The sequence below is a fragment of the Scatophagus argus genome, chromosome 6 (assembly GCF_020382885.2).
Source record: "Scatophagus argus isolate fScaArg1 chromosome 6, fScaArg1.pri, whole genome shotgun sequence".
Taxonomy (NCBI): Eukaryota; Metazoa; Chordata; class Actinopteri; family Scatophagidae; genus Scatophagus; species Scatophagus argus.
Window position 1 is genome coordinate 14,944,765 of NC_058498.1, and position 27,192 is coordinate 14,971,956.

General features: G+C 42.0%; 1 protein-coding gene across 1 annotated transcript in view; it reads right to left on the minus strand.

The window, feature by feature from the left end:
- Positions 1-27,192, minus strand: part of cpamd8 (C3 and PZP like alpha-2-macroglobulin domain containing 8) — a 43,296-nt gene that overhangs the window by 8,750 nt on the left and 7,354 nt on the right. Inside the window, exons 9-37 of the mRNA XM_046392034.1 lie at positions 27,093-27,177; positions 26,783-26,891; positions 26,314-26,541; positions 25,962-26,132; positions 25,747-25,875; positions 25,367-25,565; positions 24,887-25,062; positions 23,470-23,619; positions 22,964-23,125; positions 22,738-22,880; positions 21,916-21,978; positions 20,738-20,969; positions 18,780-18,933; positions 17,320-17,450; positions 17,100-17,151; positions 16,588-16,886; positions 15,545-15,622; positions 15,305-15,461; positions 15,007-15,183; positions 13,061-13,142; positions 9,326-9,482; positions 8,731-8,805; positions 6,097-6,262; positions 5,357-5,443; positions 5,022-5,158; positions 4,580-4,735; positions 3,738-3,800; positions 1,918-2,192; positions 1,729-1,816 (exon numbers count right to left, since the gene is read on the minus strand). Coding sequence (XP_046247990.1) covers positions 1,729-1,816; positions 1,918-2,192; positions 3,738-3,800; positions 4,580-4,735; positions 5,022-5,158; positions 5,357-5,443; positions 6,097-6,262; positions 8,731-8,805; positions 9,326-9,482; positions 13,061-13,142; positions 15,007-15,183; positions 15,305-15,461; positions 15,545-15,622; positions 16,588-16,886; positions 17,100-17,151; positions 17,320-17,450; positions 18,780-18,933; positions 20,738-20,969; positions 21,916-21,978; positions 22,738-22,880; positions 22,964-23,125; positions 23,470-23,619; positions 24,887-25,062; positions 25,367-25,565; positions 25,747-25,875; positions 25,962-26,132; positions 26,314-26,541; positions 26,783-26,891; positions 27,093-27,177 — 4,181 coding nt within the window. The remainder of the gene's footprint in view (positions 1-1,728; positions 1,817-1,917; positions 2,193-3,737; positions 3,801-4,579; positions 4,736-5,021; positions 5,159-5,356; positions 5,444-6,096; positions 6,263-8,730; positions 8,806-9,325; positions 9,483-13,060; positions 13,143-15,006; positions 15,184-15,304; positions 15,462-15,544; positions 15,623-16,587; positions 16,887-17,099; positions 17,152-17,319; positions 17,451-18,779; positions 18,934-20,737; positions 20,970-21,915; positions 21,979-22,737; positions 22,881-22,963; positions 23,126-23,469; positions 23,620-24,886; positions 25,063-25,366; positions 25,566-25,746; positions 25,876-25,961; positions 26,133-26,313; positions 26,542-26,782; positions 26,892-27,092; positions 27,178-27,192) is intronic.

Below are 27,192 nucleotides of genomic sequence, written 5' to 3' on the forward strand. Positions count from 1 at the left end.
CTATTTTTGTGAACCTTGTGGACAATTACACAGTTTGGTCAGACATGCATGATCATATCTAATAAATATAAATATGAGAGCATGAATAAGTAATGGGGTCACGGCAATGGGTAAATTTGAGTGTGTACATAGAGAGCCAACAGAGTTAATTCCCCCTGTGGGGAGATTTTTCATTCTGTCAAAGGTGGCAGCCTTTGGACAGCAGGGGTTTATGAGGTGCTCAGCCTGAGCTGGCGCCACTTACACACACATACACACACACGCACTCTCTCTCTTACACCCTCTATACAACTGGTCTCTCTGTTTACAAATGTATTGTCTAGCAACTAACATTGCCAATGAACTCCCATAGCTCAAGTGTCATACCCACAGTATGTTCTCAGTAGTTAAACAAAGCTCATTATATTGGGTGATAAGAGGCTGTGGCAGCTCCCAGTTAGTCATTGGACTAATCATTCATGACTACAGCTTCCATGAAAGCAACTAGACATGACTGTAGAAGCCAAGCTTGCCACCATAAATTGAGGAATGTAAGTGGCAGTCGGGCAGGCAGCAGTAAAACTCCAAGGGAGGCCAGCAAGGGTGTAAACTGAGCTTGTTAGCCGCTACAACCCAGGTCAGCCTCAACTGACAAACTTGCAGCAATATGTGTGTGCATGTGTATATGTGTGTGCACGTTTAACATCTCCCCAGGTAGTCAGAGAGGTGGCTCTTTTAGAGGTGGGAGCCTGCAGACTGAGGCCCTATAACTGTCTAGTAATGAGGGCCAGGCTTCTGATGGGTGGCTGGGGAGCTGACCTGGATCCAGCTATTAAATTCATTATCAATTTCTCTCATTCTCCATCAGTATTAACAATTCCTTGATTTACACATCCATCCAATGTCTGCTACTCATTTAATCCAGTGCTCTGTTTATAACAGTGCATATGCCTGTTCCCTCTGTCCCTATGTAAGCTCTAAATTTTCTTTAAGTCTGTGTGTACAAGCCCCAACAACATGTGTGTGTTTGGTCTTGTAGCCCCAGAGAGGCCTGATGGCCTCTGATCCTGAGACATTGTAACCCCACACAGCCTGAGCTCGCTGGTCTTTCTATTATCATATTTAAAAACAACACCAGAAAAAAGGATCCTCAGCTTAATGACCCTTCCCGTGACTATGACACAGACAAACACGCGCAGACAATGAAATACTATCACACTGCACATGTGTGCAACACACAACACTAGGAGGTCCTGTGCCATTTTAATGAAGTCTTTAAGAGCTGCTCTGTCCAACAGCTTATTGCAACCATGGAGAGAATAACAGGTCAACACTTGACTCCTTCCTGCTCGGACAAATATTTACACAACACTTCTACTGTACCATAGCAATAATATCCAATATCCAAAGTATGTGTGCGTTTGTTTATGTGAGTATGTTGCCTGCTGTAAGACGCATCCTGTGTGTGTGTACATGAGAGCCTGGGGTTTGCAAAGGAAACAGGAGGAGTCTGATGAATTCCATGACATGCTTCTTTTTGTGAAATGGCCTCCAGATGTGGATGCATCTGTCTCTTGTTCTACCTGCCTTTTGCTTTGGGCATTTACCTGACTACGTGCCCTGCCTGTCTAGCAATCTGTGAACCACGATGACCAACAATGACCAGCAAATGGGTGCCTATTTATCTTGATGTACAATCTCTAAACCTTTGGCAAAAGTGTGTGCATGTGTATTAATCTGATTACGTACCCTTTCTAAACTTTCAACATCTGCTCGGAAACCAGAAATCATGGGAACTTCTATGACAGCCATGTTGGATGAGCCTGAATGGAGCCACCTAGACAGAGAGTCACAGTCAGGAGGAAAACTGTTAAAAGCACAGCTATGCATATGTGCAAGACACACTTCTGCACTACGTAGTGTGCGTGTGTGTCCTACCTGGCACAGACTTCTAATGAAATGTGAAAGTCCATTTTGTCCTGGTGGGCTGCTGGATCGTCATCATCTATGGGCGCCCGCCGCTTCCGGTTAAGCTCAGAGCGGTTGTCAGCACGACTTCGGGAGCGTAAGGACAGATGACGAGGAGAGGAGGAGGAAGAGGAGGAAGAGGAGGTGGGCTGCTGGTGTCGCTCCTGAAAAGGCTCTTTCAGGTCCACCTTCAGCTGGAAGGCTGGCTTGGATACCGGGTCGGGTAGGTTGTAAGATACATCAATCTAGACAGACACAGAGAGCAGAGGGAGTGTAGTTTTTAAGAATGATATCCATGAAACTGAGACTTTAAATGCTCAAATAGAGCAGACTGACTGGTTCTAGGGGTGCCACAGTTGGTTTGTTGACCATTTTGGTCCAAACTGAAATAATGTAACAATTATTTGTTGAATTGCCACCAAGTCTTGTACAAACAACAATTCTTTGACTTTGTTGTTCTACTGACTTTGGTGATTCCCTGACTTTTGCTTTAGTGCCATCACAACGGTTTACATTTGCTGTTTATTGGATGAACCTTGCCTAATCCTGATATAGAGACATACTTTATGACAGATTAGCTGAGCTGAGATTAGTCTGTCACAATGTCTACTATGAAAGTGGGTTTTCATTTGTCCACTAAATATTTGGTATGTCTTTGAGGTAACCATTTAAAAGCAGGTTTTGTATGAAGAAATAAAATTAATATGTTTTGGCATTATGGATTGGAAACAAATTACTTAGGGTTGAAATATTTAGGACCGCCGGCACTGAAAAGACTAAAAAGTCAGGAAAAAAGACTCATGCAGCACTTTAAAGTATGAACCACAAATCATATTCACTGGACACAAGACATGCATTCAGAAGACTACTATTTCAGCCTGAGGACAACTCACTGCTTTGATGCTCTTTTAAATTTCACAGAAGATTACTATTCCCAGAACAGTACACTTTCTGAATAAATCATCCTGTCTGATCTGAAACCTTTGCTAAGCTGCTAAATAATAATCCTGGGGCACAGGACGCACACTCATCACATACAGTATGACTACTAACTCACACACACACACACACACACACACACACACACACACACACATATGCAGAGGCAGATCTCTTTGATTGCCCCGTTCTTGCATTTCATGAGAGCCCAGGTGCTGCTGGCCTGAGGGCCTGTCAGAGGGGTGTGTTGTTGCACGAGAGGTGTGGATGGAGAGAAAGTAGAGAGGGAGAGAGGCGTGAAGAAGGAAAGAAACTGTGTGTTTGTGTGTGAGAAATCTGCTGAAGAGAATAAACTGGAAGATATATCAGGCACCGCACAGCAGGGCACAGCGTCTGCTGCTGTAGCTGGCTTTGCCTCGGCGAAATCCAGTCATACCTCACATACAGGCGTCCGAAAACAGAAACATCCTTAATCGCTCATGCTTTTTTATTTAATGCCTTGTTTGGTTTTAAAGCAGGCAAAACTTTAAACACAAATGATGAGAGGAGGGAACAGAATATCATCCAACAAAGTGGACTCTTGCTGTTTATGCAAGGATTTCTGTTTGTCTGTCACAAGGTAGGAAGTAAACAACATCCTGCCCAGAGGACCACACGAATAAGAAGAAATGATCAACACATTCCAAAACAACTGGCTAAACTCTACAAGATTACTCGAGCATTATGGGGCAACAGAGACGGACTCTCCGGTATGGTCAGACACTTGCCAGTGAGGTAAGCATTACAGTTCTTTTGGGCAACCTGCAAATATGTCAGTTTATGTGAACTTGTGTGTGTGAGCACTACAATACCTGCATGAGACAGCACCCTTCTCCTTTAGCACTGACAAAAAGGCCTGTGGGGATACTGGGGATCTGAAAAGGAAAGAGGGAGACACAAGCAAGAAGAGAAACAAAGAGGATCAGAGGGGGCAGGGAGAGGTGAATGGTGAGTCATTTATCAAGTGAATGAATGCTGTAGGTCACTGCACTGCCACTAGGGGTTCCCTGGCTACTAACCAGCAGGCCTTAATTGCCCGCAATTAAGCTGATACCTCTAATCACAGCAGAGGAACATGCCCGGCAGAGAGAACATACTGCACTCTCACCTGCACCACTCTGGCTGTCTGATGGAGCATTTTAACACACACACACACAGCAGTGTTGACCTGATGCTACAGTGCCACAGCCAAGTCAGCTCATGCCCACACTCTCAAGTTTGTAATTTGTGGGGAAACGGGCCAAAAAAACAAAGTTAATAAATCATGAACCAACAAGGTGCTTTTGGGAAATCCATCCCAGTTAAGACTCGTTTGGCTTGGCAGTGTAAAGGGTTCTGGCTACTAAACAGCTGGACATAGAAACATGAAGATTAATGTTTAATGCCAGAGTGTGGCTCTGGTACATAGTTGCTCACTAATCACTGCAATAAAGAGGGAAAAGTTTATAAATTGCACTAAAGTGATGTTATTTTCTGAAGTGAAATGCCTCCCTCTGAAGTGCTGCCAATCATTAGTGAAACTGACTAGCAATTCTGATAAAATGCCATCAGCCTTGATCAACAATCTCAAGGTAGCAGTACTGCAAATCATTTGCTGGGCCTCATCTTCACACAAAAACACTGAAGATCACACTTTCCACAAGGGTGTGATTACCTTGGCACTCTGGAGGAGTTTCTTGTTGTCCCTGTTGAGTTCAAAGGTCTCCTGGAAGTCAAGGTTGGTCGAGGCCAGTGAGATGGTGAGGTTGACCCCTCCTACATAGGACAGGATGGCATACTCCGACAAAGCCTGCAGAGCCACACAGGTGTCCTGCACAGGGGGTTCACAAAGATCTATTTTACACTTGAGTTATGGGATCAATAAGATGTATATCTTATAGTTGTATTACATTGGTTTTACAAAAGACAGTGGTAATTTTTTTTATCAAAAAGTGTTAATTAAAAAAAATATTTTCATTGATCTGAATATGGGTTATACTTCGAGAAAAACTGCACAGCAAAAAATTTGGAAAACTGCTGTTTTCATTCCATTTTGAAACGATCCTGCTACAGGTGGCTCGACTCAAAGACAAGAAAAGCCAGAGAAACAGGGCTACCTGTGTGGAGGAGAAGCCACCCAAGGCATTCCTCTGCTGGGAGAGCCATTTGACCACAGGCAAAGCAGAAGCCACATCCCCTAGGAGGGTGTAGGTCAGAAGACCGTAGGCTGTCATCTCCACCTCTGCTGACACCACTGGAAAAAAGACAACAATTAAGTAAGACGATTCTTATGTGGACACGGCATTTTATTTTCAGACAATATCTGACGTATGTGGCTGGCCAAGAGGACAACAGTAAGCAGCTCATGCTAATGTAAGTGACAGTCCTATCCTGTTGCCTCCTATAATTCCAATAGGTAGGAATAATAAATGGAACAATTGTGCAGTAAAACCTGACTGAGATAGGCCATCACTGAAGCCCATGAAAGTGTCCTCATCCGTCATTGTGCTGCCAGTCAGACTCCAGTGGGTGAGTCCATCTACGAAGACAAACAAAGTGACATAAAGACAGGGAGGGCACAGGGGTGGTATCCTGTATCATACGACTCATTGTATCAATATCCTGATTGTATGAATCTTTCAGCAACTATGCAACCAAGCCCTCTGTCTTCATTGTACTTGGGGAATAACATTACTGTGATCAAATAAGAACATTGTTATGTTCCCCTAAACTCAAATCTGTCAAAACTGGCAGAGAGTCTCAGTCTAGAGGAAGTGAAGGAGATGACCATAGGAAACCAACAGTGAGATAAGAGACAGAGGGGGAAAGGGAGGAGTGGATTCAACTGCTGCTGAGGACTACAGCAGCTTGTTTCTGTCCTGTATCTTGTTCCAGAGTGCCTGTTCAAACTGCAAGCAGCCTTTGGGCGGGAGGCTTTAACTGTAAATCTGTAATGGTTTCATGCTGTTGCAAAGATCAAATAAACAATACACATAAACCATACATTTCTACATATCACTACATTCTATTTTTCTGTTTGTGGTGCATTGGTGTTGTTGTTACAGAATACTTTCATTCAACATCTGGTCTTTGCTTGCCCAGTGGTGAAACACCTGTCGTCCAGGTCACTAAGCTCTGAATGAATGAACCTCCAGCTGATCACTTTGTTCACAGTGATCAGTGTGGCACTACCTTGTGTGATGGCCATGTGGTTGAGGCGGCGCAGGGCCAGCGGGGCGTAAGGGCTGCGTAGCAGAGCCAAGGCGTACGCAGACAGTGCCGTGGTGTAAGGGTCATCAGCAGAGTAGGTGTTGCTCTCCAGGAAATCCTTGGCTTTGGCCACCGCCACCTTCTCTTCCTGGACCAGACAAGACAGTCCATAAGACAAACACAGCTATGGCAGAGGCGGACTTTTCGGACACGTCTACGTACATTTATCCACCTGCTGGTGATAACCTGCTGTTTAAACCTGCTAATTCTTTACTTAGAGTTTTCATTGTATGAATAAATAAATAATAAACTGAAACATCATACACATTGAGATAGTTTAACAGACAGAAATAAAATGTTTTTGTTGATAAGCTTCATAAGCTGTCGGTGAATTCAAGTTTACTTTCACTTCAGCAAATGCTTCAGCAAATCCCCGGCTGTCCACTGACTGGTCACGTCAGCGAAGGTGAAAGGGCAAAGCGGCCAGTGTCAGCTGAATCCCTGATGAGGGCAACCCTTGTTACCGAAGTGGTAAGAAACTTAGCTAGACAACGAAGCAACTCATTTCAAGTTGATGTTGTGTTTTCATTAATTAATTCGTAGTTTATGTTCATAATATAAAATCACAGAGAATGGACAATAAAAACATTCTGTTCCAGTCTGTGCGCTGAGGCCTGGCGCCATGTTTAAAGCTAAGGTGCCAGTTACACTGCACTGGTCCGGTTCTTGGAGTTGAAGTCCTCTTGAGATGGTCTGGAATCTCAGAGTCATCAGAGATTCCAGACACAATTTCAGAGAAAACCTTTTCCGGTATACAAAATACAAAAAAACTGTTGAATACAGTAAGTAGGCTGTGAACACCTATGGTGCGCGTGCACACACACACGAACACACACACAGACATACACACAAGGAGCTCTTCATACTATTCCCAGTTGGAGTGTCAACTGCAACTCTTACCAAGACTCTGGCAATTACCCTATGGACAACCTGGACCTCCTTATTGCCTGGTTTACTGTTCAGTACATGCAGTCAAAATTTACTGTCTTGTCGTGCAAATCTAATTCACTGTGGTCACATATCCTCTTGGCTCTGGTCCAATCCTTACAGTTACATTTGTTAATCATTTCTCACATGTACTTAGCAGTAATACATACAAGCAACATTTGTAATACAGGAGTGACCCTCAGCTAATAAAACTGGAAATTGCAAAGGAACTGAAAGCAATGATAGTCTAACACTGATGTGTTAGACTATCATAATTATGCATACTTTAATGTCATATACACACAGCAGTCTGTATAGCTTAGCATAATAGGAGTATAGTACAGCATAGTGTAACTTATCTCACAAATGTCAATTTAATTTTTATTATTTTTATTCTATTCTCTACTTTCTGTTGCAGGCAGCAACCTAATTTCTCAGAGATCACCAGATATACCTCTTACATGACATGACTCTTGGCATACCTTTGCCTTTTACACACACACACACACACACACACACACACACACACACACACATTCTTATACACCTCAGCATCTTCATCTCTTTCAGAGTCGAAATCTTATAGGCTGCCCTGTCTGTACTCACAGCCATCTCCTCTGCTCGGTTGCTGTTATTGAATTAACATTTATTTTGTCCATTTAAAGTTGACTTTCATCTCCTGCAGATGTGACCTCCCCTCTCATCCCTGAAATGATAGGCCTCCGGAGCCACTCACTGTAATTGCAGCAGTCATCTTTTAATTAAGTGAAGTTGGAAGGGGGTTGAAAGTTCTGCTTTGATGTGAAGCATACCTTTTTAGTTTTTATCAGTTGTAAACTGAAAGACACCCTCCTCCTCTGCTGGGACAGATAGCAGAGGAAAGGGGTGTGTGTGGAGAAGAGCCAGGGATAGGAAATGCTAAATAACAAGACAAGTATGTGGACAAATGAAGAGCAAAGACAAGAACAACCAAAGGTTTATAGACTCATATTGCCAGAGTAAGCAATACATGCTGAGGATGAGTTCACCAGAATTATAGTGTAACTTTGCCTTTTATCCCGTCTTTTAGTGACTGAACAGGACATACAGCACTGATTACTAATTAAAAGTGGCAGAGTCAAGAAAAATTAAGTCAAAAATAGAGGGAAAAGTAGATCAACAAGGGAAAAGGCAGAAAGGAGTCAGGGAGGAATGCAACTGAGTTGTCTTTCACAGAACTTAATTGTCTCTGCATGTCAGCCTAAATCTTTTGATGTAGTCCAAAACGTAATTAGATATTAGATTAGCAGCACTGGGGCATAACAAATATGAGTAGGCTGTCTGCCAGCACATCCATCTTCACAACTATCAGGAATGCAGCGATACGCCCACACAAGACCTGTACTTCAATTCACAGCAGGCTGGTAGGATGGGCTACAGGAGTAAGTGGTTCAAGTGGGACACGTAGCGCTCTATAAAGACCTTTTAACTGGCTGACTTCATGAATCAATTGTACAATACTGCATCTGCACAGGTTGGCAGATCAGGTGAAGGGGAACATTTATATGTGTTTCCTGTAATGGGCTTATTAAAGTACCATCATTAAACACTGTTAAGCACAACACTGATGCTTTTTTGATGACTGCTTACCTCTGTGGTAATCCCTGTCTCCAAGAGAGCTGCTACTACGTAAGCTGTAAGTGAGATCTTCCCATGGATCCCTCCCTGTGGACAGAAGCACACATTAGCTTTCAGCTAGTGTCATGTTACAGAGAAAAAAACTCATAGTCAAGTCTGGAGAATATTTCATCCAAAAATTCATGTCATTAAATCATCTGGATTCTGGAGCAGGTTTGGGGTTAGTACGGAGTTTGAAAATGCGCCCTCTGGAAAACGTAACTTTGTAAACAACACCTCAGCCATCAGTTTCCCGCCCAGTGTAAATATTTTTGGGTCTTTTTTTGACCATGATGTTTGGGCACACATTTCTACAGAAAACTAGCTTTTCCCTGACAGAGAAGCACCCTGAAAATATAATTATACACAGGGATGTAGAATTATACAATAACTTTAAAGAATTGTAGGAATGCCACCAGAATGGTTCAGTCCCAATCCATATTGTCATTATCTCAGGAATTAACAAGCATCTTCATCTAGATTGCACCTTCATGACATATAATACTGATGCATCCATGTTGGTCCTTGCTCTTCACCACACCACCCACCCCACTTCCACCAAGCCTACCTGCAGGTCTTTGTTGAGGATACGCCCCATGGCGGGAAAAGAGCCATCATCTCGTTGATGTTTAATGAGCCAGGACTTGGCTGCACGAAGCTCCTCTGGGTCAATGAAGATGAAACCCCGAGACTGAGCAAAGGACTTCAGGACAAATGCTGTCAACCTAGCGGAAGAAGAGATGGAGGTGAGGCAGATATGAGATTGGTGAAGGGGGAAGGAAAGTGGAAGGAAATAAGAGAGGATAGAAGAACCTTTAAAACATGTGCTGGCAAATGCAGCAAAAAAACACTTAGCTATCAAGACTTTGATGACAATCACTTTTTCAACAGAGCAGAGAAATTTTCCAACAAGTCACACTCTTTCAGTCTGTCAACAGAGAGCTGGGGGGGATGATAGAAGAAGAATGTAGATGGAGGGATCTTTTTGTCAAAGACAGAGGGAGAAAAGAATGGTAGGTTTAGACAGATCTGAGGACATGGAAAAAAGAAAGGATGTGAGGTGAGGAGCAGATGGGTGCGGCACGGTTTGATCACTGCTACAGGATGCGGCAGCTGTGCCATTGAGAATGTGAAATATCACACAGGCCAGTCATCTATCTTTCTACATGCTTGTTGGAGATTCCCCAAAAGCATTCCGCAACTTATACAAACACGAAGGTTGTGAGACTGGCTGGCCTGGGAGTGCAACTGAAAGTTTATGAGCCATGGTTTTAGTGGGCCACGATGCAGGAGGACCAGGGGATCCACAGAGAAAGGCCAAGGTCAGCCCCAGGGGACACGGCTGAAGTAATAAACACACACTCATCCATAAACAACAGACCTCCTGGTAGTGGTCGAAAGCTGCAGTCTTTGGCCAACAACTCCTCAGTCACAGCAAAACATTCCTTTACAGCAAACCTGAACACAACTGACTTATAGGGAGAGGCAAGCTTCTTACCATAAAAACAAAGAAACACAAGATGGAAATGAAAAAAATAAACAAACAAACCGTGTTACAGTTTTTCAACACGGCTCTTAAGTGAGAACACAATCCAAGAAAGAGCACCGGGGGAGATAAGTAGGAAAAAAGAACCTTGCTCTCATAAAGTGAAAACATTAAATCTTCCCTGGCTGGAACCTGGATCTTATTCCTCCTCGGAGACAAAACTAGGGATGGAGCTGCAAGCTTGGTGGAATTTTTATAATGTTAAGTAATATCGTGTCACTGATTTTAAATGTTGTGCCCCAGGGAAATGTACTGGAAAGTGTAAATATGATTTAGTTTGGGGAAGGAAGGAAGCACTAGACAGGCTCACTTCCACCACTCGGCCCTTGGCTGGGGTCTCCCTCTCCGGATTCTCCCCCTCCCTTATTCTTTCTCCTGTTTTCTGAATTCCCACTTCCAAATCCCCTCTCTGAGCTACCCTTATCCAGCTCCATGCTTCAAAGAAGGGTAAATGTGAAGTATTTCTTTAAGACAATACATGGGTGTATACAAGCTTAAAGGGGGAATGTTACAAGTTGGATTCAGAGAAAGTGTTCCCCACTCCTGTTTAAGCTTTTTACTGTTTAGATGTTGCTGGTGTTTTGTTTGGAAAGCCTCCAAGGGCCTACCACTTAAACTTAGATTAAACTTCATTATGCCAACATATTACTAACAAGGTTTAGGGTTACAGGTAGCTGCTATAAGGATGCTGAAGCTGAAATGATGAATTAGGTACGACTGCTTCTACTAAACTGGGAAATTAAATCAAGACACAAGTAAAATGTTAGCAAATGTCTGGCTTGGGCAGATCATTTCTCTGTTACCATTTGGTCAATATGTTTTTATTTTTACTTCGAAGGACAACTTTTGCAGGCTGTCTGTGAAAGAGCTTTGTGTTAAGCCTGCAATATAAAGACTAGATAAATCATAAATAAATAAATAAAGATAAATTCATTTTTACAAATACACACTACCTTCAACTCTTGCTTGTTTGACCCAGAACACCAAATAGCTATTAGGTTAATACACCAGCAGATATCAGTTTTTTCAATCTCTGGTATTCATCCCCCCAGTCCTGCTAACACTGTCAGATCTGTCTTTTGGGCAGACTCAAATGCCATGCCAGCCTCAACATGTAGAGCCAAGGACTGAGCCTGTCAGAGAAAATGAAAAAACAGGACTACAACACTCTTGAAAATAATTATATCAGGAGGTAGCTCAATTTGGACGAGTTTGTTAAAAGTAATTTATTAGTTTAGCTGCAGTTCAGTTGTTAAAACAAAAAGTTAAAACAAAGGAACACATGGAAATTTGGGGGCTTTCTTTATAAGATTAATTAGACAAATTGTCATTTTAGTAGGTTTGTGACACAGCTGAGGTTTATGCACTGTCACATCAGGATGAGATTATAAAACAGTAGCCGGGCTGAGGTATACAGTGAGAATGGGGGTGCGAGTGTTGTTTCAGACACAACATTTAGGGAAGGAATGTAGTCACTAAAGTCTTCACAACTATAGCAATACATGTACCCAGCAATGTTCTCTTAAGTCTGTATTGCTGTGTTTGCAAAATAGCAGGAAGTTCTCATTCAGCTCAACATGAGAAGGAGCCAGGGGTTAAAGACATACTCTATCACCCTTATCAGTGTCTTCCCTGCTTTAGATTACATTAAGTCAGTGAACGTTCAGCTCAGTCTGTACACTGTTAACAGCCTTGGCAACAGAGATAGCCAGTGCCGCACAACAAACCTGAAAAGCCAGCACTTGTCATCAAATTCAATATTTTCATCAGATCCTGTCAGTTTCCACTCAGATACATCTTACAAGATGGAATACATTAACACTGCATTACGGACACTTTCAAGAAGGCAGTAAATGTTCTGCTTTACTCGTGAACTCTGGAACTAAAACAAAGGTTGGGCTTGTTTTGGATGCAAACATACTGCTGATGGATTCATCAAGTGTCTGATGCAGGTTTACAGAAGGTTCACCATCTAAGCTGTGCCCACAACCCATACTTTTAGATGTGAGTGCCAAGGAAAACTCCAAACCACTGCTTGTTACATCCTCACATCCTCTCACAGTCAACACAAGAATAGCAGTTTCCATAGCAGTTTAATGTTACCAATTACACTCAGGTAGTGAGTCATTAAGAGGCAAGCTCCACCATTTTCTATGCCATGTCAAAAGAGGGTAAAGAGCCATCTGGTAAGGTGGTTCCAGACAACTTAGAATACTGTCTCCAATAGTGGCATTAAGAGCTAGTCTACTCAGTGCCACGGATATGAACCCTGATTAACTCCAAATAAATCTTGACAGCTTTGCCTACCTCAGGGATCCAATTACGCAGTTTGTTTATGATTCTCTGCTGTTTATGTAACCTGCTGTTTCACAGTGTTAGCTCTATTAAATAGCTTAATACCCACCTCAGCTCGTAAATCAACCAGAGGTATGCACATTGTGCATGGGCCTCAAAATGCAAGCAGTGGAGCTCCCCATTGAGAGCACTGATTTCAGTTTTATAAATACCATGAGATGGTTCTGTCTGCCTGCCTGCCTCCAGGGAGTGCAAATGTGAAATAAACATTCACCAGTGATTTAAACACATCAACAGGAATAGATTAATTTGAGCACAGAGTACGGAGATGCTGATAAAAACTTCATTGCTTTGGCCAGCATCCTAGGATCCAGTTAAAGCTGAAGAATGTGGCTACAGCTAAGCATAGTTTGGCTGGTATGAACTGCATAAACTGTAACAGCTACACCTACAATGACTTACCACATACTGCCAGAGGAATCCCTTTCTCCAAAGGCACTGTAGGATCCATCCTGCCGTTTGTAGGTCAGTTGTCTCTGGTAGCCTGGATGAGAATAAAGAACGGGAGGGGTGAACAGAGAGATACTTTAGTAAGAATAATCCCTGAGAATTATTTAAACACTTTTTCAGATTTTACAGAACCTGTCAAGTCTGTAGGAACTCCAACTCAACATTTTCCTTATTTATCAGTGCAGATGCTTCAAAAGTATCAGGGTGCAGAGTTAGGGTTCTGCTTTCATTTTGTCATCTTTGAGGTTTAGGCAGGAAACGTGGTAAAGGTAAGTCTGTGCTAGACTGGCCAAGGTAGTATTGTGCTATTTTCCTGATTCTGAAAGGCATCATTTGTATTTTCATGCAGTTCACAGTACACATGATGCAAAATGAAATCATTTTCTTCTGTGCAGAGTAAGTTGTGCCTGCAAATGTGCAAAATTAATAAGTGGGCTTGGACATGCCCTTGTTGACAGTGCACTTTACACTGGTCACTGCAGTTGATAATAAAGCAATTGTACAAAGGAATCCAGGTGCCCCACGCTGAGATCAAAGAGAGCGATATCAACTCACACCTTAATATGTAAAATAAATAAATAAATGAACAAATAAATAAATGGGGAAAAAAGCATATGTTTGATATAGAAATGGTGGTACATTTGTTTCTGTATTGTACATAGCCAAGCAGCTGAATTCCTATTTTTAATAATGCAAAACCTCAAGAAGTTCATAAGATATGTAGTGCTTAGACAAAAGTGTAAACTTTTATTGAGATCCTCAGGCTCCTTAAACATTTTAACAATTCCTCTCAGTCTCTCCAGCAAAAACAAACATGCAAGAAGACAGACTTTTTGATAACAGTCCATTCTGGCAGCTCAAGGTCAGCCTCAATGTCATTTCCAGTGTTAGGATGGTAAGAATAACTCCTGAACTGAACACCCATGCAAAGCTTCAGCACAACTCTTTTACATCTATCTGCAGGATGGCATTCTGCTGGTATAGCAAAGTCAGAGTCGATGAAGGTGAGTGAGTCATTGTGAGGGTAATTGAAGAAAAAAGAGAAGGTGGAGAAAAGATTGGTCTGAGTAACTCTGAGTAACAACATCCAGCTTCATGTTCCAGAACATGAGCCAAAGAATGAAGTGCCAGCCAGGCCAAGGCTCCTCTGTCAAGAAATCAACAGTTCCACAAACAAAAACCTTCATCCAAGGTAAACTTCACTCCCGATAGTTTCCCGAAAACCCAACAACAACGTACAACTTGCCAGCAATTAGAATACATTTCTTCCGCTCAGCATTAAGTCACTTTGCTCACCATTGGACCAGAAGGGATTTAGCTAGTTGAAATGCACAACACGCTCTCAGAGCTTAATTGATGCTTTTGCTTTGTCTGCTTAAACAGCTGCAAAGTAATTGGAGGTAGGTCAGCAAGGTTTTGGGAACACAGTGCATCTTTGGATAAACATGTCATCAGCTACCTGATCAGTGGTCCAGACAGATACCAAAGGCAATCTGCCATCTCAGTGTCTTACAACAGATCACCAATTCAAACATGTCCAAAGCAGTGGCTGCATGACTTAAGAGCTCTTTGGAAAGATCTTTCTATCTTTTACTGGACATAACATACAAACCAACATTACAGTGAGAAAATCAAGGGAACAAGCCACCACAGGATGGCTATCAAAATTACAAATGATCAGCACAAAAGAGAGAAATGAAAACCCATATATCCCTGGCACATTCTTGTAAAACTTCTTACAAAACAACAAAAGATAAGAGACAAAGAGTGCAGCAGTATTTTTAAAGCTTACTGTGGAGGCCATCTTTAATCCATTGTGATAAATTTACATTAAAATTTGGTCTAAGGGTGCAATGTGTCATGAACACTAGCATGTGGTTGGGTTACAGTTTCTTTACCTTGCAGTAGGTAGTCAGTTGCTTCATTCTCAACCTCAGGGCTGAGCTGCCTGGTCTTCTGCAGGTACTTGAGAACAAAGACATTGGGAGCAAAGTGGATCATGTTCTGCTCCCCACATCCAAAGGGCAGCCGCAATAGATTGTCCAGGTTATTAAGAGTTGGCCCCATCACATCCCCTGAAATGGGTACACACATTACACATAACATTTACTCATGTTTAAAATGTATTTTAGTGTCATTAAGATGGACGCTTTACTGATTTGAGCTTTAATGACGTCCACATAAGAAAAAGTTTACCAATCATAAATGCAGTGGCCCTCTCAGATCCAGGCACAATGTTGTGTGGAACACCAAGAGTGAAGGCCTCATTGTGGTTCTCATCAGAGTCTTCCTTCCTCCAGATCTTAAACTCCCCAACTGAGCCCCAGCCTGTTGAGAAGCCTATGTGACGCACCTGGGTGAACAAACAAATTATTTTTTAAATGATCTCTAAAAACAAATGACTGCTAGTATATAAATGCCATGAAAGAGTCAAACCTGTCCAGGGAATTGCCCATTGCCTACAGCCCAGCGGAGGATCACTGATTCATTGGATGGATGTAAACCGTGACCAACCTGGAGAGAATAATGCAGCCAAGGTGAAGGCAAACACTTCTGGGGGAATACACATTTGTAATCAATAGTCCATCTGTCATACTGCATTCATTTGTGTTCATTGGTTGCACTACATCTCTTCCCTGAAGCAGAACATAAACAGAATAGCATACAAGGAACAGGAAAACATTACAAATTCAGGGAACCCGCTTCATAAACAACTGGCACCTTTTTTTCACTGCCTCATAATGAGCACTAACATTGCATTGTCTTTGTGCCAAGTGTCAGTGATGTCACTGTGATTCACTCACCTCCCACACACAATTGCAAACACAAACATACAAACAGACCCACTTAGAGCACATTTTCTCTCTGGTACTAGATCTTCATTGTGTAATCGCATTAAACCAAAGACCATGCAAAGCTGAGCCCTACAGCTCAACCAGCCCAAAATGCAATTGCCTGTCCTTGCCTCCAAAAGAAAAAAAAACAACCCATTGGACTGTAATATGCAGGTTTTTCACTGTTGCCTTTGGTGAATGGTGCACAGGAGATACTAGGACTCGGGAGCAGTGTGCCAGCCAGAGAGTGCCATGTGAGCACCAGGCCATGGATCACTGAGTGTCTTCAGTGGCATCAGCCAGTTAAGCGTGACCTTACTGGAAGGCAAGCCAGTAAAAGTGGCGCCAGTCCTCCTAACACACAGACCCCATGGCCTGCAGAGCCTTTCTCCCTCTCTTTTCTTTGTGTCAGGCGGAAGCACTTATTATCTGAACACAAATCGTTTGCACTTTTCGATGCAGGATATTTGATCATTTTACATACCCATCTGCTCATCTCCTCAACAGCTGATTGCTTGGTGTCAATTTGTCACACTAAATCAAGACATACATCCAACTCCTCAGTACCAAAGATGGAAGTAGTGTATGCAAAGCACTAGATCTTGCATGCAATATTCTTTTTTTACAATTTATTTATCTTTTTACCTGCACCACACCTCCCTTCCAACTGATCCAGAAGCTGCGGAACTCGTCCCAGGAGAGGATGCCTGGTGTGGCGGCACTGACCAGGGGTTCACCCATCTTGCCCAGTGAGATCCAGGAGCGAGTGTTTTGCCTACCCCCAAGTACAATCTCTAGCATCTCTGCACTGTCATGGGGGCTGGCAGAGAGTGCAAAATGGGCATCATTGTGGGTTTTCACTGCTACCTGGAACTGGTTCATCCTGGCCGGCTTTTTCACATACTGATACTCATACTTGTTGGGGGTAGAAATGTGGATTCTCTCTGAGAAAGGAAATATTAAATACACTCAGACACTGTTAAGAGAAACTGAAAGTACTGACAGTGTACAAACACTATGCATTAATCAATTTAATTAGGGAGAGGATTCAGAAGCAATAAATTTCAATTTGGTTCCTGAAAAATTATGAATGACTATGTCCAATGATATGTTATACATATAACGATACGTTATCAGGAACATATATCTGCACTTACCATTGGGACAGAAGAAGACACTGTAGGTGTATTCTCTGGGCAAGCCTTCTGGCTATAAGGAGAGTGACAGGAATGAGAGAGAAAGAGGAAAAGTGGGATGAATTAAAAAATATAAAGGTTCCAACAGATTATCTCAACAAAATTCTAACCCATCGTTGAATAAAAACAATATACAATAAGTCTTCTGTATCAAGTGATTGTTCAAAACCAGCTCTCATACCTCCACCTGCACAGTCCTGCGAACATAATCCAAGCCAATTGGGGTTCTTCTTTCATCTACTTCATTGCCCGTTTTGCCTGTCTGGAGTCCATCTGAACAGCAACTTGGTTCACTGTAAGCAATGGCACGAGCTACCGGAGCAGAAGAGAACTAAATCAATTTTACTTTTTTCAAATCCTACAGAACTTGTGGCATTGCAAATGCATGTTTGAGTTATGGTTCAGATCGATATGCAGTGTCATTTAATAATAATAAAATAGCAGGGCTGGGAGCACTGGGGCTGAAGGAGGACAAGTAGCTGTGGCACTTCAGATAGTATTACAACCATCATTACAAAGTACTTGCAGATTGTGACAATTGGGCAATACTGTTTTGACCTTTGCCAATCTAGACACTGAGGGTCATCCTGCTGAAGTATTTATTTTAATCCAGTGAGTTAATAAAAACATTTATGTCCTAATAATGTTGATAAACTGCCAAGGGATCTGGGGAAAACAGTAAAAACCGCTTGTGAAGTAAAAAAATCATTATTACCTGGATATGGCCAAATAGCTAATGGCAATTGAGGATATCAACATACATTACAAAGGACAAACATGTCTGTGATAGGACTCCCAGTTCTCTTCCTGGGGAGTACATTGAAAATGTGGCCTTGTGCCAGTGTCATCTCTTTGTGTGTGTGTACTGAGAGGGAAACACAAGGGGCCAGGGGACTAGGAGTGGGGCCATGGGGGGCCCATTGACCGCCAGTGACCTGCAAACTCATCAACATGCCACTGAGTGTCACAGCACAGCTCTGGTTGCTCCCCCACTGCTGGCCTGCTTTGTTCTCACATGCACTCTGGAGGGGAATGTTTGTAACTCTGGGTGGGTGACCAGATCACACACAGCTCAACTCCTTGGCCAGCAGAGCTCTCTCGAGTGAAAGGCTTGCCTTTTTGTGAGGCAACACACTGAGGGCACTGATGTCCTGATGAAAGGCTGCTGTTTTTTTAAGTGCCATGCCACTTAAGAATTCAAATAAAACTATTTACATAATCCAGCAGAATCTAATCTGTATTGTTCAAATGAGCTTTAAAACTCAGAGGGCTGCCTTCAAAACAAAGGCTTAGCCTGCCTCCTTTCTGGTCATGCGATATGGATTGTGGGACATATTTAATCTTTAATTGTTGCAGTTAACATTTAACATTACTCTACATGTGAAGTGTCTTTGTTGCTATTTCTGTACTAATACTGCTACTCATTTAATCCATTATATTGACCAACAGTAAATATTAATTTTTGGAGAAAATTCATTTCTTAGGTAAATGGTGAAGAAATGTCTGATATCTGATCAGCTTACGTGAATTTGTCCTGTGACATTATGAGAAAATGTGACTTAATAAATAAACCTCTAAGGCACAAAATAATGTGAAAACCTTTCCACCCTGCCTATGAAAATATTTTTCATTCTATGGTACCTGTGATGTTTGCTGACCCCAGTTCAGTGAAAGACAATACAATGGATGTAGGTGTAGCCTCTCCAGGAGCAACACATTTCTTCCTGGTAAGGTGATGCTTTCCGGGGTGGCCAACAAACTTTATGCCTTTCGGAACTGAGACTTTAACATGAACCTGCGGGAGAAGCGAAGAGACAAATCAGAGGCAACTGATCTCCTCTGACAGGCCACAATGACATAATTTCTGCCGACATGTCCCTCCCTCATATAGCGTGTTCTCCTCAAAGCTTTGAAAGTGAGGGAGAATTTTTAAATCACATTGTGAATTTTCCATGCTGACTGACTCATGCTTCTCAAGCTCCCTGAAGGATTAAGTTCCACTCATTGTCCAATTTTCACAGAGGGTTCAGTAATACAGAGAAATCTTTTAACTGGTCTTTATCCACATGCCACAAGTCATAAATAACTGAGCAAAAAATATAGGAATCACATGTTGCTGGGGTGGACATCAAAGGAAGGGCTACAGTGGTTTGCATATTCAACTAACAAGACATCAGGGCAGCACACGCACAGGCCATTTAACAGGCTCATCTGCATCATGATGTCATCTGTGTGGAGTGCAGGATGGACCCACTTAAGTCCCAGAAAGAGCTCAGAGGGCTATTCAAAGGGAGAACTAACACATACTTCCATGCTAATCTCATATCTCCATATTACAAACCTGTGCTTCTATTATTAATTTTTCATAAGCACTACAGCCATTTCTGAGCTTCTGAGCTGGGCGGAGTTGTGTGATGTCCATAACAGGTTCTCTGTGATGCTGATTGCCAGGAATCTAAAACTGTTCCCCTGTCCCACATGAGCCATATGTCTTCAACTCCTTTAATCTAAAATCAACAATCAGCTCCTTGGTTTTATTAACACTGAACAGAAGGTTGATCTTTGTCCATCACTCTGTAAGACTGGTGATTTCCTGGGCCCATGATGGTGGTGTTCTCCATACTACACAGAGGTCTCTTCATGTCTGATGATTGCATGATTGCAGTCATGGGTGTACAGCATGGACAGGAGGCGGCTGAGCACACCACCCTGGGGTGCTCCAGTGTTTAACATAAAATTTGAAGAGGCAGGACTGCAACTGCCACTGGGGTCTGTTTGTGAGGAGGTCCAATATCAAATCGCAGAGTGTGTTACTCAAGCCCAGATTAAGATTTCCAACCAGTTCCATTGGGAGTTTAGATTGATGGATATGTACTGATGGATATGTAAAATGAGGGAAGTTTGTAATATAGGGCTGCATAAAACAATTGACTATACTTCCCTACTTTCCAGAAAGCTTCTGTTATCTACTCATGTCAATAAAGTATATAATCGCCATAAAACCAATAAAACCAGTTGGGACAATATGACAAAATTAAACCAAAATAAAATAATTTATCATTACATAACACTTGTTTCAGTATTTCTCAGCAGTATATAGCAATAATTCATAATGATATAATTATGTTAACATGATCTGGACATGTAGAAATTAGAATTAGGGTTGATGCACCCTTTGTCATACACCACTACATGGCTGACAATGTAACAAATGGGTTTGGGCTGCTTGTGGAAGACGGATATCCACCCCTGTCTCTCTGTTGTATTGCATGTTATGATCATCATGTGAGTGTTATCAGGCTTTGCCATCCCTGCAGATACCCTGAAAAGCTTTGTGCTGATTTTCAAAGCATATTTCGGAAAATGACAGTGATGTAAAATGCATCACTAATGGGCTAAAATATGTGAAGCATGTGCATGGCCCTTTAAGCTGTATCCTTGTAAAGAAGTAGCACCCTCGCCATCTTCAGAAAAATGGTTGTGATGAATGTGCCAAAATTGTAATGTGTGAATGTGACTGCTGATGGGTGTTATTACACATACTCTGGTGTGTAAAGGAAACTTATTTCTTCTCCATCTGACCTCTCTGATCACCTTACCTCAGAGCAGGTTGGCAAATAGTTGTAGACAGTGAGGGGAACTTTGGTCTGCTCCCCTCTGATTAAGCTGTAGGGTAACGTGAAGTCAACAAAGAAAGGCTTGAAGGTACGAAGCTCCACCCTCTTTGCTAAGCCCAGCCCTTTATCCTCTGAGAGGCCAACAGCTTCTGTCACCCATGTGGTGATTGAATCTGGCACATCCAATCGCAGATCAGCCTCCCCAGTTTCAGAGCTGGAAGCAAAACATGTTGAGATACAACTTGAGTGGCAGACCTAATTGCACAGTGAAGAAAAAAAAAAAAGACTTAAGCATCCTTTTTAAGTTTTATGTTAGTACCACCTGTGTCAACACCAACACCTGCACCAATGTAACTACAGCAAACACTCTAAAATTGATAGGTGTGAGGTATAGTCAGGTGTTGACCTGATTTCTCTTTTTTTAATGAAATGGGCTGAGATCATTATTGGCAAAACACATTAAATGTGCTTTGACAGTTTGTCTTGGCCAACTGTCTCCGGGCATAATAAACTTGAAAAACTGCATGTACGCCCTTCCTTTTGATCAAGGTTGCCCAGAATTCACTTTAATAGACTTTTAAGGGAAATCAGAGCTTTGGGCCTCACAGGAAATTAGGCAGAGCTGAAGTCCCATCCAAAGGAATCAAGCATATGGAAATCTATGGGCTGTTCATTTATATTGGCTGGAAATGAATGGAAGGAGCTGTTGAGAGGGTGACAGTCCATTCCAAGATCGCCCAATTTAAATGAGGCACATTCACACCCAAAGGGGGGGATAGACCCCGTAGGAGTGACGGAACATCCTTCTTCTCACATATGGGCTCGACTTGGACCTTTCTTCTCCTCTCACCACCATCTTTCCTTTCCTGCACCTCTCTCTCTTAACCTTACTGACCATCTTTTCTTTCTTCTTCTGCATACCTATATCCTTCTCTTGACACTGTGTGATTTTCTCTCCTCTTGTCTTGTGTCTCTGTATCATCCTTACAGATTGTTGCTCCTCTTTACTTGCATGCTTTAAATTGTGACTAAATCCTATGTAAGTATAGGCAATCGGGTGCACCTGATATATCTAGCCACAGGTATGTAACACACACACACACACACACACACACACACACACGTACACAAGTAAAATATTGATATAAAGATTTAAATACCTGACATTGAGGCAATGCCACACCCAAGTTTCTGGAAAAAATGTACGCCTACTCTTCTCTGTTCTGCAATCAAAACACAAGCTGACATCAATAAAAGGCTTCAGCTGGTCATAATAAAACAACACCATAACTGGAAAATGTATTACTCTGAATTCCACACTGACATTCTCTAAGTCACGTCATGTGTTTAATGTTCATCACTAGAATGAGAAATGCTTGTGGCATTAAGGAATGCAGACCTAAAATATGGACAAACTCACAAAACTTATTTCTTTTGTCATGCTTTTCTCTGCTTGTCCATTATTCATTCTGGAGACCTTGCTCGACTTAGGCATGTCAAATACTGAAATGTGTATTGTAAGTAAGTTACTATATTACTATGTAATTACTGCTCTCTCTTGGATTTACGCTCAAATGAACTGTTTTCAGAGAAGTATGTATGTGGAGGAGTTACAACACACATAACACACCAGATATTTCTGTCATCCAGCATTAAGAAGAGTGGAATAAGATGGTAATTAAACAAGTAATACATTCAAAGACAAGGATAAAAAGGTTCATCTAAACAGAAAAAAGGTCATAATTTGAATCTGCTAAATAGCCATGATGTTCGCATCAGCAAGACATATATCAACTTTTAGATAAAAAAAATATTTATTTAAGACTACCTGAGCTTTTTGTATCAGTTAACAAAAGTTTTCCACAGCCACACCACAGTTGGAATAGAACAGCAATTGCCTTTTTAGGTATCTCTGTGTTTGCTCAGCATGGTTAATTGATGCTCAGAGTTTATCTATGATCTTTCCATCGTAGGTCCTTTACCTGGTTGTGGGTCGAGAGTGCATGGCAGCCACTATCGTGGAGGTGTGAGGCTGGAAGGCAGGAACAGCCTCATCTGTGTACATGCCTCCACTCTGCCGGTGGTTTAAACTCACCATATCTGTCATGACGACCAGCCCGGTTTCCTGAGTTAACAGAGACATTCACAGATGGTATTTTTTTTTAATTCCTGTACCATTGTGCTCTTTAACTAAGTGTGTATTCTTACTGTAAAAGCGAAGCGTGCATCCTTGGTAATGTCCCAGTGCCACGGGAACACAGAGGACCGCCTGCGTCTCTTTGAGGACAGCCCAGGCCACCAGAAGTGTCCGTCATCTTTAGGAATGCCAAAGGCGTCCGAAACGTCAAAATCTGCCAGCTCTTTAAACACCTATGCAGAGGAACCACATTCATGTAAGCACACTAACACAGTTATACACACAACTGCTGCTGTTTTATACACATAAATACACATCTTATGAGATAAGTAAAATATATATCAGTGAGCTCAAAAGTGGTGACACTTCTCTTTAGATTCACTCTTATTCCATGTCACATAAATAAGTTCTTCTTCAGACTAAGAGAAGAAACAAGGGCGAAAGGAGACAAGCACATGAAACTGGATTTTCAGATTGAAAAAAAAAATCACTTGAGTGTCGGATTTTCTTTTCACTTGCTTTAAGAAAAACAACAGTTACACACTGAATGAAATATTAGTGTAAACTTCGTGTCAACCTTGTCTGGACTGAGCTGGAAGTCAGGCTTTAATAGATACAGGCTCTTATCCACAGTGGCCACACACACACAGGAGCCTTTTTGACCCCGGACGTGCAGAGTCACGGGGTCCCCTGGCATGGACTCATTAGCTGACAGAGAAACAGACACCTGCAAAACGAAACACAAAGCAAAAAATACCTAAACCATAAATTGAGTATTTACACTAACCAGCAAACATTCATACCACAAGTTCTTCACAATATTGTGCATTAACTGTAAACCAGTAGTAGTAACCAACAGAGATGCAACTAAACATTATTTTAATTACTGATTAATCTGTGGATTAATTTTAAGATTATCAACTAATCACTAACGCATCAGAAAATCGTGAGAAAATGCAAGGTGACGTCTTTGAATTACTGAGTTATTTTATCAGACTACAAGTGCAAAACCCAAACAATACAAAGATATAAACTAATAATAATCTAACTAATAATCTTCACACTGAAAAGCTGGAAGCAATGATTGCCGTTTTTTCCTGATAAATGACATAAACCATAAATCAGGTATAAAAATGAAAATCTATTAATCAATTCATTGTCTAAATGTTTCAGCACTAGTTGGCAGTGTTGCCTGATAATTCGCTGTTGCAATGTTTGTTTCATACAGGATAGAAAACAACAGTCCTGTAGTGCTGGATAGTAAAATGTGGTGGCAAACATAAGGACAGAGTGGAAAACTACAGGCTTTGAAAGAAGGAGGGATGGTGAGAGTCAACCATAAACTTTCACACATCAAAACTTTTTTTCAGCTGCGCGCAGTCACAAATTAGCCCTGTTAATCGGTTCCGCTGCCATCCTTTCACCACTCTGTAACCTGTCATCCTCTCCTGTCATGACCCCACTCATATGCCTGCGGCGTGCATGGCCTCTGTCTAATCATGCCCTCACAACCCCCTCCTGCAGCACACACACACACACACACACACACACACACACACACACACACACACACACACAGAGTGTTGTAATGGCATACCAGGGAGCTGTAAATACTTCAGGGAGTTAACTCCACCTAATGCAGGCAGGAACTGGGGAGCTGTCTCAGGCCAACACAGCTGTTTGTTTACAGACATTACACTGCATACAGAGCGGCTGTATGGACACTTGGGCTCAGCTCCAAAATGTATACACAAGACTATATGGACTTATTTTCCAGGTTTTTATTAATTCTTACCTCATAAAACTATTCTTATGAGTTATTCATATCCAACATCAGTGTTTGGGCAAGGAACTTATCATGAGTTTAACGAGTGATAATGGATGTAATAAACAAATAAAATGCTTTTCTCTGAAGCCCTTCTGTGTGGAGTAAAAGGCTTGACATTACGTTTTACAATGTTCACTGAAGCCTTAAGTTTCACGACAATGCAAACCTGGTTCTCAAAGTCAGGCTGGATAGGAATTTGCAGACTGTCTGTGACGCCTTCGCCGTTTTCCCTCACGTAGTAGACCAGCAGACGGCTGAGGGGTGCCATACTGTGGCTAACCGGGAAATGGAGATATGACACACAGCTGTCCATCTCGGCCTGGGAGGAGGAACCCGCAACACCTGGCAGGGTCACAGTAAACAGGGTTTTCATGAAGAATATCTGGTAATCTGATGTTAAAGGCATCCGTGATGAAGGCACAATGTATCATATTCATTCAGACAGGAGAGGTGCAGTGAATAAAGGTCTGTGTGACGCTTAGTTACAGTGGCTGACTGCATAATAATGGCATAATAATGCTCAGATAATTTAACTTCTACATGCTAAAAAAGCAAGACATTACAAAGGGACTGAAGGAAAATGGTTTCTAAAGGTTTTCTCTACATTTGTAATTTATTAAAATCCATGAGTTAAAAACATACTTACCAGAAGCAGACGGGGGCAGGTGAGTGGTGTGAATGTTCTTGTCAAAGGTGACTGTGGCCCTTTTTCCTCTGTGCGAGGCAGTCAGATTGGACAATTGTTGGCCTGAGAAGATGATGTTCCCCCTGGATGTCACCTCGTAGTGCAGGGTGAAGTTACAGGGACAGGTTGATTTGAGTGCAACCTCTGCTTCTTGGCCGACCTATGCACACAGAAAGATGCAAATACACTGAGATTACTATATTATAGATTATACTGTTGCATTATGATTTTAAATACTGGTCTAAAGAGGCTTGAGCCTAAAGCAACAACACTGATGCTGAACATAACCACATCCAAAGGATTTAGTCTCAAAATGTAGACAGAAAAATGACAAAATTTACCTTTAGCGGGGAACTGGGGCTTTGAATCTGGATGTGACACCGGCTGGGAGAGTACCAGCTACTAATAGACAGGTAGCTGGGCAGGTACTGGTCTCCTACAGTCTTGTCGTCAATGGATGTCACCTTGGTCTATGTCAAAAGAAAAGAAAATGTGCTATGTTTTCATAAGATATTCTTAAAATGCCCATCTCTCTATTGCTACTACATCCACTGACCTCTAGCCAGACATACTGGGCAGCAGTAGGGATGGAGGGGATCTCAAAGGTGGCCTGGCCATCCTTGGAGATCAGTTCACTGGTGTAGACATTGTCCTTGGGGGTCAGCTCTGCCTTCACACGCACCCTCACCCCATCAGCTGGGCTTCCATCAGGGTAGGTGACTTCAATCTACAGGGAGACAGTTAACATTACAAAAAGCCGACAGCACGGTAAATAGGAACCAATAAGAGCCTAATATATTAATCAGATGACAAATGTTATGATTATGTTTCTTCAGTACAATATGTAGAAATATAGAAATACAACGTTGTATGTCCACAGACTCCAAAATTATTTTTTTCTGTCTTACCTTCCCTTTGTAAGGCAGACCAGGCTTGAACTGTTTGCGTGTGTCCTTGGAGTACTTAATGTCGATGAGCTGCTTATGAACCGGTGTTGAATCGTCAAATGTAGTTTGCCTGCTTCCATCTATGCTGGTCACTGACGCCCAAATGCTCACAGAGCCCCTGAAGTGGTCAGCCACATCCATGGGCATCATATCCTTGACACACAGGCTGAAGTTTGCTGAGCCTTTGATCTGAGAACAACAGAGGAGTGATCTGGTTCTACAAACGTGTGCAACATAATTCTAGTGCCAGGGTTCGGATCACCCATAATAATAATCTGTATGATAATAACAATATTTTGGCAAAATTCAGCCCCAACTAATAATTCAAGCAGCACAATCAACAATCCTAATTTAACACCAGCCTTTAATTTTCTTATAAATTCATAAACAGAAGCATTAACACGCAGTATCATGGAATAAATAAACTGACCTCCATAGTTTTAATCACAGGATGACCCATCTCATGACGATAGTAGCCAACGCCATTCACTGTCATATTCACTGTCAGCTTCCCTGCCACTGGTTTCCCAAAGGTATACCTGTACAACATTGACAAGTCAGACATCTAGAAGGCAGTGAAAGTCAGTGAATCAAGAAACAAATAAAAAGCATGCTGAATGCACTAAAACAGAGCTACAGGTGCCGCCATTTCACGGATGGCGAACCAAACTTAAGTGCCCCTTGCACAAACAAGGAAGACTTTGGTTTGGTGTATTCTGTGCCCAATTTTACGTACTTACCTGGCTCTGACAGCAGCTTGCTCGCACGAGTTCAGATCACGAATGTAACGTGGCGGATCGATGACCAACTCAAACTTGGGCATCACTATGAGGGATGTGA